General features: G+C 43.5%; 1 protein-coding gene and 1 long non-coding RNA gene across 2 annotated transcripts in view; one reads left to right on the forward strand and one right to left on the reverse strand.

Moving 5' to 3' along the window:
- The window catches only part of LOC309808690 (transmembrane protein 9B-like), a 14,542-nt gene extending 4,380 nt beyond the window's left edge, over window positions 1-10,162 (reverse strand). Inside the window, 5 exon segments of the mRNA XM_082629264.1 lie at window positions 443-577; window positions 3,155-3,263; window positions 6,618-6,691; window positions 6,695-6,709; window positions 9,031-10,162. Coding sequence (XP_082485390.1) covers window positions 443-577; window positions 3,155-3,263; window positions 6,618-6,691; window positions 6,695-6,709; window positions 9,031-9,396 — 699 coding nt within the window. The 5' untranslated portion in view covers window positions 9,397-10,162.
- Window positions 10,163-12,688: 2,526 nt separating this feature from the next.
- LOC309807582 lies at window positions 12,689-20,152 on the forward strand. Its single transcript, XR_014294600.1, has 2 exons — window positions 12,689-12,814; window positions 19,803-20,152. It is a non-coding gene; the product is annotated as an uncharacterized lncRNA (long non-coding RNA).
- Window positions 20,153-21,356: the final 1,204 nt, after the last annotated feature.

Genomic DNA, 21,356 nt, shown 5'->3' on the forward strand with positions numbered 1-21,356 from the left:
CAGGTTATCAAGCTGTACTTCATTAAGTAAAGAACATTATGGTTTTCATGCTTCCCTTCACTAAAGCCTCTTTGCCTTTTAAAATATTTGGTGATGCTGACAGGAAAGGTGTTCAGGCAGGAGCCTAGGAAGAAGACTATCTCTGATGCTTTTCTCAATGTAAACAGGGAAAGGCAATGAAAATTGTGCCCTTGGTAGTGAAAGGCAAAGCCTTGTACAGCACACTCACCAAGGATCATCGGTCTAACCACCATATTTATGGCTTTACAGAGCAATTTCCTCATAAATAGACATACACTAATATTAGAACTGTCTTTAGGTTCTCTGGTGGAGGATCTGCTCCAGATAGGGACATCTATTATGTAACTACTCTTTACATGCACTTTATATCAGATGACGACAGAGACTGGCCTTGAACAGCTAGGGCATGCTAAGAACTTACCCCAACATCTTCATCACTCTGTATCAATTGTGAATGTCCAAACAGGTGTCTCTTCAGTATGGGCTCAACCAGAGTAAGATATACCATGTACAGAAGCAGAAGGCCCAAAATGGAGAGATAAATTATAATGGTAACCTAAAGGAAATTGAAAATAAGTTATATCTCTGTTCAAGCCAAGAAATCTGAATTTTGTATAATAATGTTAAAGCCCTAGTGAAGACTGATCTATCTGTCAAGCATATAGGATTTCCATACAAATCAGATTCCAACATAAGAAATAAACTCAACTCTTCACCAAAGTATTATTTATAGAAAAAAAGGAAAGAAAGCATTTTGCCTTTGGGATCTTTTCACGAGTCTTCCAATTCCATCTTCACCTACTGCTAATCATTTGAACCACTGCTAGCACAGCAGTTCTCTGTTTTCACCTGAATACAGTGTCCTAGATTGAACAGCACTGCAGTCAAGACCACTTTCTGTTAGGATCCCTAACAGAAAATGTAATTCACATGAATTTCAACAGCATACTGCTTTAGATCAATTTAGATATACAAAAATACATTTTAGGCACATGATTTTCTTGAGATCTTAATTCGTGCGGTGTCAAGCAGTACAGTGTGACACCTCCCACTAGAATGGCTACAGTTAAAGACAGTCAATACCAAACGTTAGCGAGGATGTACAGAAACTGAACCCTCATATGTCACTGGTGAGAATGTAAAATGGTACAACTACTTTAGAATACAACCTGGAAGTCTCTTAAAAAATTAAATATAAACTTACCTCTCTTAGGAATCTACCAGAGAGAAAGGAAAACATACACCCACACAAAGACATGTACGCAGATATTGATGACAGCATTATTCATAAGAGTAAAAATCTGGAAATAAATGTCCATCAACTGATGAATGGATAAACAAAATGTGGTATGTTCATGTAATAGAATGCTATTCAGTAATAAGAAGGAATTAAGTACTGATACATGCTACAACATGAAGAGACCTCAAAACATTATGCTGTGTGAAAGAAACCAGTCACAGAAGACCACATATTTTATGATTCCATTTATATGAAATGTCCAGATCTGTAGACACACAAAGCAGAATAGTGATTGTCTAGGGCTGGGGGTAGGAATGGGATTAACTATAAATGGTTATGAGGGATCTTTTTGGGGTGATGGGAATGTTCTAAGACTGGATTTTATTTTTTAAATTTTTTTTTAGAAAGTTATCAGGGTCAATACCCAAAGTACTTATTTATTTTTACTTTTTGGCTGCGGGCATGTGGGATCTTAGTTCCCCATCCAGGGATTGAACCCGTGCCCCCTGCATTGGAAGTGCGGAGTCTTAACCACTGGACCACCAGGGAAGTCTCTAAAACTGGATTTTAAAAATTGGTTTTAAATTTTTTTTTTTTTTTTTTTTTTTTTTTTTTTTTTTCTTTTTGCGGTATGCGGGCCTCTCACTGTTGTGGACTCTCCCGTTGCGGAGCACAGGCTCCGGATGCGCAGGCCCAGCGGCCATGGCTCACGGGCCCAGCCGCTCCGCGGCATATGGGATCCTCCCAGACCGGGGCACGAACCCGTATCCCCTGCATCGGCAGGCGGACTCTCAACCACTGCGCCACCAGGGAGGCCCTAAAAATTGGTTTTAAATTTGCTAAAATTTATAAATTGTACACTTATATGGGCTTCTCTGGTGGCGCAGTGGTTGAGAGTCCGCCTGCCAAGGTAGGGTACACAGGTTCGTGCCCCGGTCCAGGAAGATCCCACATGCCGCGGAGCGGCTGAGCCCGTGAGCCATGGCCGCTGAGCCTGCGCGTCCGGAGCCTGTGCTCCGCAACGGGAGAGGCCACAACAGTAAGAGGCCCGCGTACTGCAAAAAAACAACAAAAAAACAAAAAAACAAATTGTACACTTACAGTGAGTGACATTTGGGGTATGGAAATTATACATTAAAATTTTGTTAAAAAATAGAAAAGTACAGTGATGGTTTCTCTATGGGACAGTACCCTGCTGGAGCAGGAGCTCTCCACAGGGTCAATCACAACAGGAATCTTTGTAACTGGCATAGCTGACCACCCCAGATTCCCCTGAGGCTTTTTTTTTTTTGCAACAAGAATGGGGACCTCCATATAAAAAAATTGGGGAGAAGAACTATTAGCCACCATAATAAAGTAATTGAACTCATTAGAGGTCCATATTGTGATGAGACTGATCTACATTCCACTTCCTATAAAAGATAAACAAAGGAAATCTTAAAATCCAGAAGTGATGTTTTCTAGGATAGAGTAGTCACTCTATATATAACTTTTTCTAAGGGTTGAGGGGGCAGGAAGAAGAAGGTCTAATCATCCTGCTTTCTCACTAATCTTTGGCATACGTTGCCCGCAGTGAAGCTGGAATGTGTTTCTGGGAAATGCTAATTATACTCAGGGCTTTTTTTGTGCCATTTCACATATCACATCTATCTAAGGTATCCTAATTAATGCACAAGGCATCTCAACGAGGCAGGTGGAGAGCAGGCCCCTTGCTGCTTTTAGGGTGCGGGCTGGGGATGAGAAAGGCGGGGGTAAGAGGGTGCTGGGGAACAGGATGGAAGAGCAATAGTTTAGGTAACTAAATAGAATTCAAATGTCCAAAACTTTCTTTCTTGTCTAGATACCATCAAAAACTGTTCCAGAAGCAGAAAAGATGGATTATTGTTTTTTCACCTTGATCGTAACAGAACTCCTCTCCTCATATTTGCATTCACAGCGTAGACAGTATGCTTCTACATCAGGCCCCCGCACAGGCATGGGGTCCACAACATGAAGGCAATCGCTGAAAAAACAAAGATAAAATACTGCCTAAACCTAGCTGGATTTTCTACTTGCACTGATCAAACCTTTCCTGAAATCTGGAATAATCATTGAACTTTCCCAATGAAAGAATGAATATAAAGAACGAATAATCAGTAAGGGAAAGGAAATCATTTCCTCTCTCAACATTAGCAATTTGGTAAGCTTTAACAGTCTAAGAAACCATAAAGGCACATATGTAGCAGCTATTTTCAAAAGTGATATTTATAGTTAAAAATGCACCTGAAAAATCCCAAATGGGACTGAAAACTACTTAGCAGATCAAGTCATATTTAGACTTGTTCATTTAGCAAGTAAAACTGCTTTAAATGATTTAAAGTGACCTGGAGCATTATTCAAATATGAGATTACCTCTTTCATGAATTATCTAATATCATCTAAACTGCCACAGTGTGGTATATGAATGGCTAATCACACCTAACAGTTGGTAAATTATGAAGCTCTGAAAGCTGAACACCAGAGTAAGAAACAGTTACTTTTCTTAATGAGCAAAAGTCTATTTAAAAAGCATGTAGAAGTAGGATTAGGACAACAAAAATATTTTTAAATGAAAACACTACCTGGCAACAGTACCTAAAAATAATAAAAGGCTGAATGTTTTTGTGGTTGGAGGTTTATTTTCTCCCCATTTTCCAGGTCACTTATTTATGGCTTATGAAAAAGCAAGCCTATCCAAAAAATCTTTTTCCCAGAAATCTGTCAATTCTAGGAAATAATTAAATTCTTACTCTCCCTGGCTATTAAGAGCCCACTACCCTGATCACCTTCAGCAAAGGCAGGCAAAGCTTTGCTGTCCTCCTGCTGGCTGCTGGGCAGTTTCCCTCCCTCTTGTGCTCTCTCCCTTAGGCATGTCTGGCTGCCTCAAGAACTCTACCACAGCATCCTGTCTCACTCCACCCACCTTCTTGAGGGCATCCAATGCTCCAAGCTGATTCCTTCCCTTTGCCCTATCAGAACGTACTTTTTTGTGTTCTGTTCCCTCTGAGCTGTGGCATAAGAAAGAAAACCCAAAATGGCATAAATGATAAAAGTTCAGTCAGTTTTCCTTAACAGGTAATTTAATTTTAACAAAGGTAGTAATGAAAAAATAAGTCCCAACTGGCAGAATTTCAAATAAGAGTAAGGTCCCACAATTCACACCATACAAGTGTGTGATATTTGTTCCAAATGTACAGAAGACCAGGAACGTATCCAGCTGGATGCAGGCATAAAATAGGCAGAGGAAGCTAAATCCCACTGCAGGGGTATCTAGCTCAGAATCATAGAGGTCATCCAGCCCAGCACTCTCGGAGGGGTCACCTGTACAGGTCACAGAATAAAGTAATAGCTAAAGGGACCAGAATCCAGGGCTCCTGCCTCCTAGGACAGCCCCCCTGTATCTCTCTGAACCTCAGGAAAATGAGACTTATCTCCTACTTAGTTTTCTATTTCAGCTTCAGAAGCCTTAGCAACAATACTTAAGAATTACTTGGGAATCTAAGTGTTGAGTATTGAGTGTTTCTTTGGAAGTACAAATACAGTTTAATAACAAGATTTTGAGTGCTGTGCAGGATGGGAGAGGAAGCAGGAAGGTTGGTTCTGACTGGCCACTCACTGTGGACACAGAACCCAGATACAGAACACAACCACTTCAGGAACTAGGAGACACCTCCCCCTAGTGCCAAAAGGAGGACATTATCAGCTTCAAATCACACCTCAAACACAAACCAGAGAACTCAAATTTTTCTTAAGTTAGACAGTATAGGTCAATGAAGAATTAAAGCTAACAACTGGACAAAATGGAGAGGCCAGGCTTCCAATATCTTATCTGACCCTATATATAAAAATATATATAGGGTCAGATAAGATATTGGAAGCCTCAGAAAGCCATAACACCTTGATTAGTCATAAGTTGCCTACCCTTCTAAAGCCAGTTAAAAAACTTTCAGTGACATCTGTGAACCTATCCCTAGTAAAAGACTAAGCTGCAGAAAGGAAGCAAGGGAGAGAGGGAAGAAAAATTCCAAAGCAAGCCTTGTTTTCAACTGTTTATTTTCAAAGCTCCCTATTTTCACCAATAACCAGGGATAAATGATATACGGTTCTCTGTGAACCTGGAAAAACAAAAAGTCAGTGAAAAGATTAGTGCTAAACACTTGAATAGTGAGTTCATTTGCCACTCAAGTAACAGGCATCACATTCTATTACTGATAATAGAATAAACTGATTGTAAGTGCTCAATATTTGGAAAATTTATAGGAATAACTTATTTGAGTTTTCTTTTCATATAAAGTAACTTGCTGATATAAAACCTAGAAAAATAGCTAAATCACTTTGTAGTATGAGACAATTTAAAGTAGAACACAAAAGCTCACAAGAAGTTCTCAAGAATACACTTACCAAATGTCAGATTGAACCTAAATGCACATCATGGGAAGAACAGACAATGACATCAGAAAAGCTAAACATGCTCAAAGGCTGCCTTTTCTTATTCAAAGTCAGCTTGGAATATTGTAACAGAATGAATTTAATTCTGCTTTCAAACGTTCGGGGCTATTTAGCTGTGAAATCGGGCACATGTGAAAGTACGGAACATTTGGAGCTATTTTTCTTCTAGGCCTATCCTGGCAATCTTCCATTGCAAACCATAAAATGTCCCAGTCCAGGGTAAGGAGCCCACCTATCCTGCTACAAAACAACTGCTTCCCAATCATTTTATGGCACATGTAGAAAAAGCTATTATTTGTAAGGTCCACTGGGATAAATAGAGAAGGCTGCTGGTGGCTAGCTAGTCAGGATCCCAGTCATCACAGGCCTGCCTGATTATATGCCAAGGGCTGAAGGGATCAATGACTTGGCACACCTATAACCTATTAATAGCACACCAATTGGTACACTCTGATATTCATGGCTCATTCCCATTCCTTCCTGAGCCTTTTGACACTTTTAAACATAGTCTCCTATATCTGACAATATATCATCCAAACCTACAAATTGTAAAAACTCTGACCCAAATAAATGAGGCTTGCTTACCCTCCACTGAGAAGCAAGAGGGAGGACCAAAATTTAAGGGGACACAGAAGGGTAGCTATGGGTAGTCTGGGTGCCACAAACTCAGCCCCATCCCAATGTAAAAGCCTCCCTGCCTGGGGATTTTGGCTACATTCCTTTGGGCCTACATCATGCACTCAGGGCCTTACTCTCACTTTTTCAAATAGAAATGGAATTCAACACTTTTGCTTAAAGAGAAAACAATACATTGGAAGAATATCCAGGGCTAACAGTGACAACCAAAGAAAGAAATTTGACAGGTAATTCAGTAATCCAGAATACTTACCAGTCTTTTTGGGATATGTTCTTATTATAAATACGCCCAGAATTATCTTTATAGGGAGGACAGATACATTTACATCAGACATCCTCAGAATTCTATAACCAAAATAGAAACTTGTTGACAGTTTATCATCAATATTTTTAAAAACTGCAACTTACACATTTTGCTAAGCATCCCCTGCCAAGTATTCTAAAACCATTCATTTAAAATTTTAAATAACTTTGAGATATACACGTTTTTTAAAGCCATTGGTAATGCTAATGAATGATTATATACTACATAAAATTATTTTGAAATAACATCTACTATCCGTGACTTGTTAATCACATTTTTGTGTCACATGACAATCAAATTGTGCTAATGTTATCACCATCTACCTGCCAGTAGAAAGACAGTAGACAGACAGCTGTGCCTGCAGATAAGAATGCTGATTACAGAAGGATGGGGAAATATCAAACTAAAAATTACTCACAAAACAAATCACAATTCTTCTCCTCACCATCCTTCCACCCTTTGGTAGAAAGGTATTGATATGGATAAAATGGGTTGGGCCAGAGTCCTATAGAAGGGATGAAGTTTTGGAGGCACTCAGCTACAATTAGAAAGGAAGTACTGGGTTGGCCAAAAAGTTCGTTCGGTTTGTGAACACGTTCAATAAAGTTCTCTGTGGAAATGAAAAATGTGTCTTTTATTTTTCCTTTAAACCGAACGAACTTTTTGGCCAACCCAATACATAAGGGAAGTACTGTCGTGTAGCTGAGATCAGTTTGGTCTACCCTTCCCAGGAAACTTTGCTTCTAATCCCTGAGAGACAGAGAGGACAACTACTGATAAAGCAAGTTTCAAGAAGTGGAGGAAGGGGTGGCTAAATTTATGAATAGAGGGAGTAGGAGATGCTTCCCCAGCAAAGGGGAATCTAATCTGAGAAGGCAGCGCGGCTCATTAGTCTCCAGAGGACCGGGTCCAAAGCTCCTATATATGGTGGTATATCTGGCAGAGTTGGTAATTCATTTACTCATTGAGCAACTACTTAGTGAGCATTTGTCCTGTGCCAGAACTTGTGTGCAATGAGGTGGATTCAGATAAGCGTGAGACATGGTTCCTGCCCATAATTAGGACATGCCCAAGTAAAGGAGACTGACAAGTACATGGTTACAATATACCACTTAGAGTGATGACAGAAGATATGCAGAGGGTGCCAGCAGTGTTTTGAAAGTCAGGAGACTTGCTGCTGTCCCTGTTTCTGGAGGGAAGTAGGGAAGATTTCAAAAAGAACCCTTGACCTAAACAACAAGGATCTACTGTATAGCACAGGGAACTATACTCAATATCTTGTAATAACCTATAATGGAAAAGAATCTGAATTACTTTGCTGTACACTTGAAACTAACATAGCATTGAAAATTAACTACATGCTTCAATAAAAAAAAGAACCCCTGACTAAAACCCCCCTGATCTGTATACTTGTCACCCATCTTTCCCAGCCCCTATATTTAAAGGTATTATAGAGTAAAGCTCCAATTTAAAAAAGAAAAGTGTCATTCTGTTTTCCCATCACATTAATGTGCAGGCCATCTGTTTTCCCTAGTAATGAGCTCGCTCATCAAGGACAGGTCTGGAGGGTATGGGCACGAAGGGGACTAGATAGCAGCATGAGGGGGACCAGAAGGGCCAAGAAATGGAGCAGGGGAGAAGGCCACGACCTCACCTCTCCTGTAGTTTGGATCCTCCCTTACCCACTAAATTATCAAGAAGAGAGAAGGCAAGAAAGGGGCCAGGAGGTCCTGGAGGGAGTCAGGTGAGGATATGAGGCCGGTGAGAGAGACTCCTGTAGGTCGTATTGAGAAGGAAGGCTGCCAGGAGAAGCAAGTTCCCACAGTGGGAAGGGAATCTGTTCAGGGGTGAGTTGAGAGGAGTTAGTTCCTAAGAGGGAAGACAGCTGTGAGATGCGGGCTTCCTATCATTTTGGCCTGGGGAATTGGGGCAGTGGTCTGTGAAGCCGGTGGAGGGCGGCGGTGGACTGTCAGAGCTCAAGCGTATAAAGTTAGTTAAAGGCTCTTAGAGTTGGAAAGGCTGTCAAGTTTGGGGGCGGGGGGTACTGTCGGGGCTGAGAAGGGAAATTCAAGGAGGCGGAGATGCTGTCCCGACTCTGGGCGCCGTCAGGGCCGGGTGGGGCTGGGGCGGGGTGTCAGCTCCGTGGGTGGGAGGGGTGCGGACGGGGACCGTCAGACAGCTGGAGCAGGAGGGCTGGACTGCTCTCTGACTGTCAGGAGGGTTCCGGGTGGTAGTCGGCCAGGGCTGTGAAGCTAGGGGTCGGCCTGTCAGGGCTGGGAGAGGACTTGGGCGGGACGCAGGTGGACAAGGCCGGAGGCAGGGGAGGAGCTCCGGTCTGGGGCGAGCGCGGGGCGGGACTCACCTTGGCGGCGTCCGACAGCTGCACTAGCAGCAGCACCGAGAGCGCCAGGCAGGACAGGCTGAGCATGGAGCCGAGACGAAGGAAGCCGGCCCACAGGGTCGCCATCGCTGCCAGGCCCAGCAGTCCCCACAGCCGGAGCCCCCGAGACCTGCTCTCGGTCGGGCTCCGGCTCGGGCTCCGGCTCCTCCGCCCGCACTTCCGTCTGGGCTCTCGCGTCACGGGCCGCGCCGGGTCAGCTACGAAAAGCATTCGCCCCGGAAACGGTTCCCGGTGCGAAGGTCGGGAGGCTGCGCGGTGCCCCAGAAGCAAAGGCGGCCTCTCGGGGGCGCAGCGTGGGTCCGGCGGAGCTTCGAGGTGATAGGCCATCTTTCCCCGGCACCGAGGCTGCGGCGCTGTGGGCCGCCAGTGCACTAGCAGGTCCTCCCGCCCAGGGAGACGCCCCCCCGCCCCCAGCAAGCCCGGGCTGTCAGCGGGGCGTGGGGGGGCGTGGGGGGCTTGGCCCGAGCGACCCCTGCGAGGCCGGAGCAGTTCGTTGCCGGACCCAGAGTGAGCCTAATAAGCCCCCGGAATTGCTGAGAGGCGGCCCGTCCCGGCCGGCGCCGGCGGGGCGGGTGCGAGGCGTGAGGACAGGTATGGGACTGGCCGAGCCATCGCTTCCCGGGATGCCCACCCCCAGTCAGAGAGTCGAGAGGTCCTCTCTGGCACTTTGGGTACTGACCTGCGGCCCACTCGCCTCCCGGACCCCACTCCCCGCGAAGTTGCTAACAGTCTGTGAGCTGCCTTCTTGGGTGTGGCCTCCGTTTGGGGCTCCCCGCTTGCCTCCCACTGGCGGTCTGACCGCCTAAGCCCAGCCTGCCGCCAGGAACTGGGAAACAGCGGAGGGGCTGGGCTGGGCCGGGCCAGGCCAGGCTCCGGAAGGTGTGGAGTTGGCGAGAGAACCGCCCTAGTAGCCTCCTCCGTCCAGGAATCCAGAAGGTGGGGGATCGCGGCGCTACAATCCTATTCAGGGTGGCTGGTCCCCTAAGTCAGAAGCCGGGGAGCGCTGACCCATCCTTCCCAGAGCGGGTCATCCTGAAGGGTAATTTAGGAGAACCTTGGAGATGGCACAGTGTCTCCAATTAAAATATTTTTCAGTTAGTAGAGACAGTGGGGTTGTAGTGGAAAGGATGCAGGGGCTCATCACAACCTCTACGGATTTTTTGAATGACCTTGGTCCAAACACTTCCCTTTTCTGGTCTCAGTATGAGGTGACTGAACTCTTACCTCTGGATTTCAAATTCTGCTTTCATGGAATACCCCGTGTTTCCTTTCTCTAAGCGAAACTTAAAAGGTGGTCTTTTCCTAATTTGTGGAAATGTTTTAATTAACGGATAGAATTTTCTCAATATTTTTCTCCCATGTGATTCTTGTTGACGCTGGACTCTAACACAAGGTGTCTGATGCTACGCCAAATATTTTTAGCCCCTTTCAGTCCCAAATGGCAAGTGGTTCCCAGTCCCAACCAGAACCAGAATGGCAGGACTAGATGTCTTTTCACCAAGGCCCCTCCAGGCTGCCTTCTGAAGATGCTGTTACATTAGTTAATTATCAGTTTTTCTTAGCGGGTGTTCTGCTGGCCAGAGGACAATCTGGAGACACCAGGGGTCAGATGTGTCTGACTGTGATGCACTTGTGGATTTGTGATTGCTAAAAGCTGTCTTATCAGCAAGTTTGAGATCAGTTTTGGGTTAGTTGTCTAGGTCTAGCATCTGAAGGGAGTGATTACTCTTTGGCTGAAACCTCACAGGCCTTCCCGTTCTTCTTCAAAATTGTTCTCAGGGCCTTGGCTCGGGGTACAGAGACCTAGAGGAAATATATAATAGTGCCTCACCAAGTACACTCAGTCTGGGCAGAATTTTAGAGTTACACTGTCAGACATTGTAGTCACTAACCACATGTGGCAATTGAGCACTTTAAGTGTGACTGAATTGAGATATGCTGTAAGTGTAAAATATACTGAATCTTGGGCTTCCCTGGTGGCGCAGTGGTTAAGAATCCGCCTGCCAATTCAGGGGACACGGGTTCGAGCCCTGGTCCGGGAGGATCCCACGTGCCGCAGAGCAACTAAGCCCGTGCGCCACAACTACTGAGCCTGTGCTCTAGAGCCCGCGAGCCACAACTGAGCCCGTGTGCTACGACTTCTGAAGCCCGTGCACCTAGAGGCCGTGCTCCGCAACAAGAGAAGCTACCGCGATGAGAAGCCCGCACACTGAAGAGTAGCCCCTGCTCGCTGCAGCTAGAAAAAAGCCTGCGCGCAGCAACGAAGACCCAGTGCAGACAAAAATTTAAAAAAAAAAAAAAAAAAAAAAAATATATATATATATATATATATATACTGAATTTCAAAGACAATATGAAAAACATAAAATATCTCAATAATGTTTTTATATTAAGGTTGAAATATTTTGGGTGCATTAGGTTATATAAAATATGTTATTAAAATAATTTCACTTCTTTTTACTTCTTAAAGGTAGCTACTAGAAAATTTAATATTTATATTAGACATAGCTGTTCTAGAATATAGGGTGTGGCTGCCATGAGTAGAGTGACTGTAATAAGATGGTTGGTTGCCTGGCTAGAGTCTGAATGAAGACTCAGGCCTGGGTAAGGAGAGGGGTGACAGAGTTGAACTGGCACAGCTAGAGCCAAAGGTTTGAGGTTGGGGGGATATATGTCACTAAACAAGGAATGTAATTCCAGGTGACACAATGGAAGTGGAGGAGTCAGTTCTTGTTCTGCCCTGCTCATGCCTAGATAACTCTTACTTTCCCCTTAGGTCAGGGGTCTCTTCAACTAGAAAGCCTTCCCTGACTCAGGTGAACTTCCATCTGTATTTGTGCAGATCTGTTTCCTAACTTAACCCGTTAGGATAAAATTATGTTTTCCTATCTGCCTCTATACTCCCAACCTCCATCAAAATTTTGCAAACTCTTTGAGGGCAGGGGCCTTGTTCATTACCTTTGTACCTGGAGACTGGGACAGAGTAAAAACCAATAAATGTTTGTGGGGACCTGGAAAAGGGAAAAGGAATGGGAGAGGCTCCTCTGGTCAGTCTCCAAGAATCAGGTACCTACTTGAATCCCTACTTTATTCCTTTCTGACCATGAGAGGGCAATGCTGAGATGCCCAAAGAAGTACAGATGGGATCTGGGCACCATAGTAGGCAGGAGAGGGGAGATTTTCTGTCCTAGGGTCTTCCTAGACCTTCAGGTCACATCAGAGTTGTTCTGTTTACAGACAAGACTGGCCTTAGTGAGTACCCACTCTTTTCCCTGCTTCCCTGTGACTGCGTTTCCTTACTCTATTCCACTTAAGGAGTGACAAGTCCAGGTGCACCTTCCTACCAGGTATGCGCCCTCTCACTTCTTTGTAAGGCCTAAAAAATTCCCTGGTGGGGGATGGTCAGGAGAGTAAGAAGACTCTTCTCTAAATTTAAGTGTGCAAGTCAGAAGGTTAGGAAGCAGAAGTGACAATTTTTGTATCTGGGACCGAGGTTTTGCTAGCTCTGCCTGCAGTCCCCTCACCCCTTTTCCCTCCAGTGCTCAAATGGTTCTCTGGATGCCCCAGTCTTCTTTCTCCACCTCATCCTTTCTGATCTACTCAGCACTTTCCCAGGCCACAGCAGTCCAGGAGAACAAATGGAGTCATGCACAGCATCAATATGATGGTTTCCTTGGATCATGTCTCCAGTGGTTACAGCAGGACACACAGAAGTTCTTCTGAGCACACCCTGGGAATGTCTCATGTGAGCCCTCTCCTTTACCATGTGTATTGCTAGGGTGCTCCCTACTACTTAAGCCCCCTTTAGTAAGATTTTCTGCCCCCTGCTACTTGTAAAACCACATAAGTATACTTGCTGGCTCCCACCATGGTAACAACAATGCATGAGGCCAGAATTACATCTTTCTGTTCCTAGAGATGCTGGTATCAGCAATAGCTGACAAGTTACTGGAGTCTGTAAAATAACAAAGAAACACAAGGTTTAGTAGCAAAGCAGGGAGAATTTTTAAAGTTTCTTTCAGAAGGGTGCTAAATCAGTACTCTTGGTTTCCCAGTGTCTTATATCTTACAATACCTAAGGGAAACAGTTCCTCCATTCTGACTGCTAAGATTTTCAAATAACTGAAAAAACTATACTACTTGTATTCATCTTTATTTTTACCAATATAGTATTTTTTTTTTGGCCGCATCACACAGAACTTCCCCGACCAGGGATCAAACCTGTGTGCCCTGCAGTGGAAGCACGGAGTCTTAACCACTGAACCACCAGGGAAGTCCCCAGTATACTGCATTTAAAATATCAAATGGTACTTCACAGTTGACCCTACCCCAGCCCTCTACATTCTGAATTTCTGCTCCCCAGAGACAACTTCTTTCTTATCTTTTAAGATAAATCTCTTCTGGGATTTATCTCCCTATTTCTTAATAGCATGCTTATACTACTAGTTCTTGATTTTTCAGTCTGGGCTATTATTTTACTTCTTGCTATAGGAAATAAGCTATGTACTTACACTTCAATGTCCTCTCATAAACACATGTATTATTTCTCCATCCTCCATCCCTCAATATATCTATATCATCTTACTTAGGTAAATCACTATTCCTTACATTATTATAACTGTGTACATATTTATTCACGGTTGAATAAATTAGCATAATATGATTTCATTTCCTTTTTTTTTTTTTTTTTTTTTTTGCGGTACGCGGGCTTCTCACTGTTGCAGCCTCTCCTGTTGCAGAGCACAGGCTCCGGACGCGCAGGCCCAGCAGCCATGGCTCATGGGCCCAGCCGCTCCGCAGCATGTGGGATCCTCCCGGACCAGGGCACAAACCCGCATCCCCTGCATCGGCAGGCGGACTCTCAACCACTGTGCCACCAGGGAAGCCCTCATTTCCTTTTTTGACTGAAGTTAGCCACTGCCTCTTTTTCCATGTTTCTTAAGTATTTAGCATTCAAGTATCTGTAATTAATTTATCCCAAACTCTCAATACTTTCAAACACATCAGGTAGCCTATCAATTATTTTTTTTTTAAATTGAAGACAACCCTCCAGGGCTTCATCACCTCCTTCATTGTGGACTAGTTATTCTTTAAGTCCACTGCACAGGTTTTGCCCTAGAATAATTGAATAATTTTATCATTTCTTCCCCATTTCTACCTCTTTTTGTTTTTCTGAAAGACTTCTATCTTCCAAGTCTTTTGAATTTTCACATTTCTGTTATCCTGTTTTAAATTTACTACTTTCTTGACTGCCCTGCCCCCTTTTAAATAGCAATCTGTTCCATCTGGGAATACAGCATCTGATTTCTCTGACGATATTTCTAATGTTTTGAGTTTTTCAGTCTTTGTTTCGTGGCTGTGTTTTGTTTTGTTTTTTTCTGTTAGAAGCTTTTTTTATGGCTACGCCATGCAGCTTGCAGGATCTTAGTTCCACGACCAGGGATTGAACCCAGGCCACGGCAGTGAAAACAGAGTCCTAACCACTGGACAGCCAGGAAATTCTCAGAAGCTTTCCTTAAATGTCTGGAGATCCTTGGCTATCTATTCGCATGTAAGAGTTAGGCATTAGAAAACTGACTGGAAGCTCTGTGTACATAGACAGGGCTTGTGATTGGTAGAACACACTGTGGTATTTTTCAAACTTCTGGTTGCAAACCCATTAGTGGTTTGTGAAATCAATTTAATCACTTGCTACAAACTTTTTTTTCCCAAAAGACAGAATAGAAAATACTGTCAGAATACATCACACATAAAAAGGAAATTGTTTTGTGAAACTTTGGTTTCACATACACACACATACACACATATACATCATATGTACATATTATGTACTGGGTCAATTCCATAAAGTGGGGATTTCTTATTGTGGGTGTTTTCTCAAAGAAGTTTGAAAAAAATACCACTTAGGGTACTCAAGATCAACTGCCAAGATGCATAGCTTCTTTCTCTTGGAAGGAGAGGTAAGTTTCTCTAGAGAAAAATTCTCTAAACTCCTGCCTGCTGGTCTGGTAGCCAATGTTCAATCAAGCATTTGTTGAGCACTTACTACATGCTATTGTGTAAAACAGATAAAACTTTCTGCCCTCCTGAAACTAGCATTCTAGTCAGGGAGACAATAAACACAGTAAGTTATGCAATATTTTGGTTTTGTGCTATGGTAACACAGTAACAGAAGGGAAAGCTGAATTCATGCATAGAGATGCTGGTAAGAGGTTAGATGTGGTAGGAGTGGTGAATGTTCTGATTATTTCATGAATGAAGTAGAAAGCAAGGCCATCAGCTGGCAGTATTAGAAGGCAGTATTAGAGACTTGAAAGAAAAGAGAAGGTGTGAAATAACTTAGGAACACAGCCCAGCAAACTAGAGCCCGTGGCCAAATCCTGTTTTTGTACAGTCTGCCAGGTAAGGATAATTTTTATACTTTTAAATGGTTGGGGAAAAAAACCTAAAGATGAATACTAAATTGCAACACATAAAAATTACATAAAATTCAAATTTTATGAGTTGTATGGCAATATGTAAGGAAATACTTATATATTGCCTTTGGCTACTTTCTTGTTACAATGGCAGAGTATAGTAGTTGTGAAAGAGACTGTATGACCTGAAAAGCCTAAAATACTTACTATCCGGCCCTTTGCAGAAAAAGGTTGCAGACCCCTGATCTAGAATAAAAAGGTGAATGACTAGGGAAATATGATTGCTGGGCAGTGTTAAGGGCCTGGGAGTTATGGACATGAGTTTAAAATGAGACCAGTCAGCATGATTGCTGCATAGGGGTAGGCAAAGAGCTGGCTCTGACTGGAATTGTGGTTTTGCAAAGTGAGTGTGACAAAAAGAGAAGGTAAACTGAGTTAAAAGTATATGCAGGGCCTCCCTGGTGGCGCAGTGGTTGAGAGTCCGCCTGCCGATGCAGGGGATACGGGTTCGTGCCCCGGTCTGGGAGGATCCCATATGCCGCGGAGCGGCTGGGCCCGTGAGCCATGGCCGCTGGGCCTGCGCGTCCGGAGCCTGTGCTCCGCGGCGGGAGAGGCCATAACAGTGAGAGGCCCGCATACCGCAAAAAGAAAAAAAAAAAAAAAAAGTATATGCAAGTGAATCATTATATCCATTGACCCAGGGATTTAAGTTGCTTATGAAGAGAGGAGAGAAACTCAGGTTAGGGACAATGAAAGGTGATAATCATGGGAGTGTTGCAATCAAGTTGCTAGGAGATGTCTGGAAGACAGAGCTGGTGGTCAGACAGTCAGATACATGAGCCTGAGATCATGAAAGGGTTATAGTTTTTGGTAATAACAAGATCTAAGGTATGACCATCGGAGTAAATGGCAGGGAAAGGTAGAGGATAAAATCAGTGGAAGACTGTTTATTCAAGGAACCAATATGTCAGGGTGTTGAAAGGATCATCCATTTATGTAATTAAATCATGAAGAATTAAATCTGGGGTAGTGTTGGGGGGAGTGAAATGAGCCAAGAGCTAAACTTATTGAAAACTGAGGGGGAACGACCCAGGGGCTTGTAGGTTTTTTAGATGATAGCAACAATGAAGGGACAGAATTGATATAATTTGATGGCATGAGGCTCAAAGCTGGGGGGTTTTAAGGGAAAGCAGAGGGAGAAATGTCTGCAAGATGTAATAATAAGCAAGGCGACCATGTACCCCATCTCTAGGACCAGTGATAGAACCGTGGGAGAAAAAACCACCTTGAGAGAGCTGCAGTGAAAGCACTGTCCTAAGAGAACAGCCACATTTCAGGGTTCTGGGATCCAAGTCAGCATAAGAGGTATCTGACGCTTCAGAATGCTGAACCCATCTTCAGTAGGATGCCTCCTCTCAGCTGCCAGTTGTTCCTGGTGGCTCCAACTAGTTCAATTTCTCCAGGGGATAAACAAATTAACAAATGAATGACTAGGGGGTGAGGATCTCAGGTCTAATTTACTTTACAGTCTTTCGAGTAATCATCTTGTTTTTAGTGACTAATGGAGTCTTTGGTGATATGTATTTTACCACCATGAAACAGAGCAAATTAAAATTATTATGAGATGTATAAATCAAATATGAGTTATATAGTATGGTTTGTTAATTTAGGTATACTTCAGTATTGGTGCCCCTTATTTGATTATCAACTTAGGCTGATGCTGAGCTTCCCACCCATTTTCCCTTCCCTTTAAATTGTCACTCTTTTCAAGTCCTGGCCTTCCTCCTAGGCCTTACCTGCTGATACTGAGCCTTTATATCTGAAATTCTACTCTCCATGGGGCATACCCAGTTGGATTCTCCTCTCTGGCTACCCTTCCTCAGACCTTAGAACAGGACCCCTTCATACAGCCCTGTGACTGAATTGATCTTTATGAAACCTATTCACTTCAATGTACTTTCTATTCTCCAACCGGTTCTTATCTACCACAGAGAAACTGTTATGAACTCAGACACGTGGGGGATAGTTTCTGTAGAACCTTCAAAACAGAGTAGTTGACTCTTCATATGGGCAGCCCAGAAACAATGAAATTCTCATGTCCTTACCCATTTTCAAAATAAGTAAGATGAGAACCACAATAGCAGCCCCCCAAGTACAAGGGCATCCAGTATATCCAAGGAGTTCAGCATTTCACAACAGAATCCCAAGATATCCCATATTAGTTTGCCAAATGATGGAAGCAAAGTTAAATTCCCGTTATCGAGGCTCACAGCACAGAAGATTATATGTCTCCACTCCCTTTGTCCTCGAAGTCTCTCCACTGCCAAACACAGGTATCTACTAGATCAGCCACACCCCCTCTTCCCAGCTTATTTCTCCTGTTCAAGGGTTTGAGTATGTCAGCATTGGAGTATGTGGGTTCCCTGAAGAGTTAGGTTTTCTGTATTCATTACACATTGGAAGGCTACTCTGCCTCCAGTAAAAACAATGCCAGGATTGAATTCCCCTCTCTGATTTTGGTGGCTGGGATTTGCTGGTTAGGGGCATAGGTCCAGGAAAGAGTGTGATAAAGGTGCTGGAAAGAAAGAACAGGGCTTGTAGTCATCAGGCTGCTAGAACCTTGGGACAAGTCACTACCTAAAAGCAGGTAAAGACCCAGCTTTTTCTCCATTCTGGTCAGGCATCTGGCAGCCCCAGTCTTCTGAAACATACCACAACCCTCGAATAAAAAGGTCTCTGAGGGCTTCCCTGGTGGCGCAGTGGTTGAGAGTCCGCCTGCCGATGCAGGGGACACGGGTTCGAGCCCTGGTCTGGGAGGATCCCACATGCCGTGGAGCAGCTAGCCCCGTGAGCCACAATTACTGAGCCTGTGCGTCTGGAGCCTGTGCTCCGCAACAAGAGAGGCCGCGATAGTGAGAGGCCCGTGCACCGCGATGAGGAGTGGCCCCCACTTGCCGCAACTAGAGAAAGCCCTCGCACGGAAATGAAGACCCAACACAGCCATAAATAAATAAATAAAATTTAAAAAGAAAAAAAAAAAAAGGTCTCTGAGAAAGATGTGACAATGCCCACATGCTTGACACCATGTGAGAAACAGCTGCCAGTAGGTCACTGACCAGACAAGTAAGCATAAAATAAGATAGTAGCATAGCTTAGGATGCACTGATAATGGAAGGAAGAAGTAGCGGCTAACAGAGGAGTCCAAGCTATAACACACAGACTAGTACGTCTCTGCTTTCTGATTTCTTGAGAACAGTAGCCTGCAACTCTTCAAAGCTGCATAAAAAGCTCATAATTTCAGTCCAAATTAACGAGTCTATGTTTGTAGTGATGGCAATGAGTCAAAAAGAAACTACATTTTTTTTTTTTTGCAGTACACAGGCCTCTCACTGTTGTGGCCTCTCCTGTTGCGGAGCACAGGCTCCGGACGCGCAGGCTCAGCGGCCATGGCTCACGGGCCCAGCCGCTCCGCGGCATGTGGGATCTTCCCGGACTGGGCACGAACCCGTGTCCCCTGCATCGGCAGGTGGACTCTCAACCACTATGCCACCAGGGAAGCCCCAGAAAGAAACTACATTTGATTCACAATGCCATTTAATAAATATGTCCTAGAATCAAAGAATTTTGGCATTAGAAATGACTTTGGAAGTCTCCTTATCTAACCTTCCACCCAATGCAGAAATCTCTCTCCAATATTGCTAGGAAATGATCATCCCACCTTTCACTCCCAGTGAAAGAGAATTTAGAGGCAGTCCATTTAATTGTGCTAAGCAATTGTGTCTTGATACTACTCTGAGCCTTAGCTTTTCCATCTGCAAAATTGTGAACACTACTACCTTCTTTGTATAAATTACTATAGTCCCTGGATTAAAGTAGATGCTTCCCTCCAACTGAGTCAGGATATGCCTCTCTGCAACCTCCACCTATTGGAAATGCTTGCTTTCTGGTGCCAGAAAGAACACTTTCCACATGACAACTCTGAAGACCATAATGAGGTTACCATTGCCCTTTTCTGGATGCTCCACAGATTATATATACACCCCTGTCTTACAAATGACATCTCCTACACACAGAGTCCTTGATACTTCTACATAGAGAATGTGCAATCAACTAAACACCAATATCATCTTCACAGGAATTTCTGTTAATCCAAGTTCTCCCCCACTGTGCAAGTGCAATAGATTTTTTTTTTTTTTAGTTTCTGCTTTGTAACAAAGTGAATCAGTTATACATATGCATCTGTTCCCATATCCCTTCCCTCTTGCAATAGATTTTTTTAAAATGGAAGTCAGGATTTTTTTTTTTTTTTTTTTTCAGTACACGGGCCTCTCACTGCTGTGGCCTCTCCTGTTGCGGAGCACAGGCTCCGGACGCACAGGCCCAGCGGCCATGGCTCACGGGCCCAGCTGCTCCACGGCATGTGGGATCTTCCCGGACCGGGGCATGAACCCGTGTCCCCTGCATCGGCAGGCAGACTCTCAACCACTGCGCCACCAGGGAAGCCCCAGGATGTATTTTGTAAACTCTGTTAAAACAATTTTGTTGGTTTCATTGTATTAAGGTGATTATGAATCTTGATTCTGTTGCTCATTGTTTAAGAGTCAGATTGGTTAAGTCTTTTTACATTTATTATATTTAGAATAAATGGACAAAAGTAAGACAGAAAACCTTTTGAGGTGGAATGGTAATATCATCTGAGTAGTGGTAGAAATATAATTCTAGATTGTGATAACCACTGTCATAGGTATAGAATGTTTCTTGTTGACTAATAACTACACTGTTTAAATACTAAAAATATTAACACTTAAAAGGTAAGTTTCTATCATCTGTAAAATGCAGTTATTTGCAACGTCATTTAGACCTTAACTTTAACTATATATTAAAGTTCATTCAACCCTCCCCCTTCCCAAACCTCTTATTTGTTTGAACCAAATAAATATTTCCTTTCTAAATAAATCAAAATTTATAAGAAGTAAATTCGTAAATAAAATTTCTAGAAGTAAATGTTCTCTCACACACTGGGTATCCACCATAAAAGATTGTTCTCACAAACAGTTAAATCTTTGAGGGACTACCATAAGCCAACTTCTTTACACAGGTTATCTCATTTGATACTGTGAAGTAAGTACTATTATCACTTCTGTTTTGTAGATTACAAAGCCAAGCTCACAGAGGTTCACTAATTTGCCCAAGGACATACAGCCGGTAAGAGGGAGCAAAAGGGCTAGTAGCAATGGAGGAAATGAGGACCACAAAGCCTTGTGTTCAGAAGATCCTTTAAGAGAAACACAGATGCAGCTGGGCTATGCCTGGGCTCCGCCATCTTCCCGGGGACCTGACACAAAGACTTTGTCAGACAAGCACACAGAGGGGAAGATTTCACTTTATTGTTACATTAATCTCACAAATAAACTCAACACAGCCAGAAACACTGAGCAGATAAAGTGCCAATGCAGAGGCCTGGCAACAGAAGGAGGGAGGAATCCAGTTCGTCTCCTCCATGTGCCCAGCCTGGAAAGATATTTCTATTATACAAGAGTAAGGGCAGCTGACATACCAAGCAACCCATCTACAGACACTCTGAGCTAAGGAATAGAAAATCTTACCAGGTGGGGTCTGTGCAGGGCAAGGAAATAGAAAAGTCAGAAAACATTTTTTCCTTTAGGTACCTCTATCAAGCCTGAGGTTTAAAGCACAATTATTCGGTTAGTGAATTCAAATGGTCTGACTGCATGGAGTGAGATTATGATACCATAAGCTCAAATCACCCCAATTGTCTCTATTCCAAAACTGCAAAGTCACTGACTGATTTTCAGAGGCCAGAAAGATCACTAAAGGCCATCTGATCAACCCCCTGATGCCATATAATCC

The sequence above is a fragment of the Mesoplodon mirus genome (assembly GCF_964341445.2).
Source record: "Mesoplodon mirus genome assembly, chromosome: 7".
NCBI lineage: Eukaryota > Metazoa > Chordata > Mammalia > Artiodactyla > Ziphiidae > Mesoplodon > Mesoplodon mirus.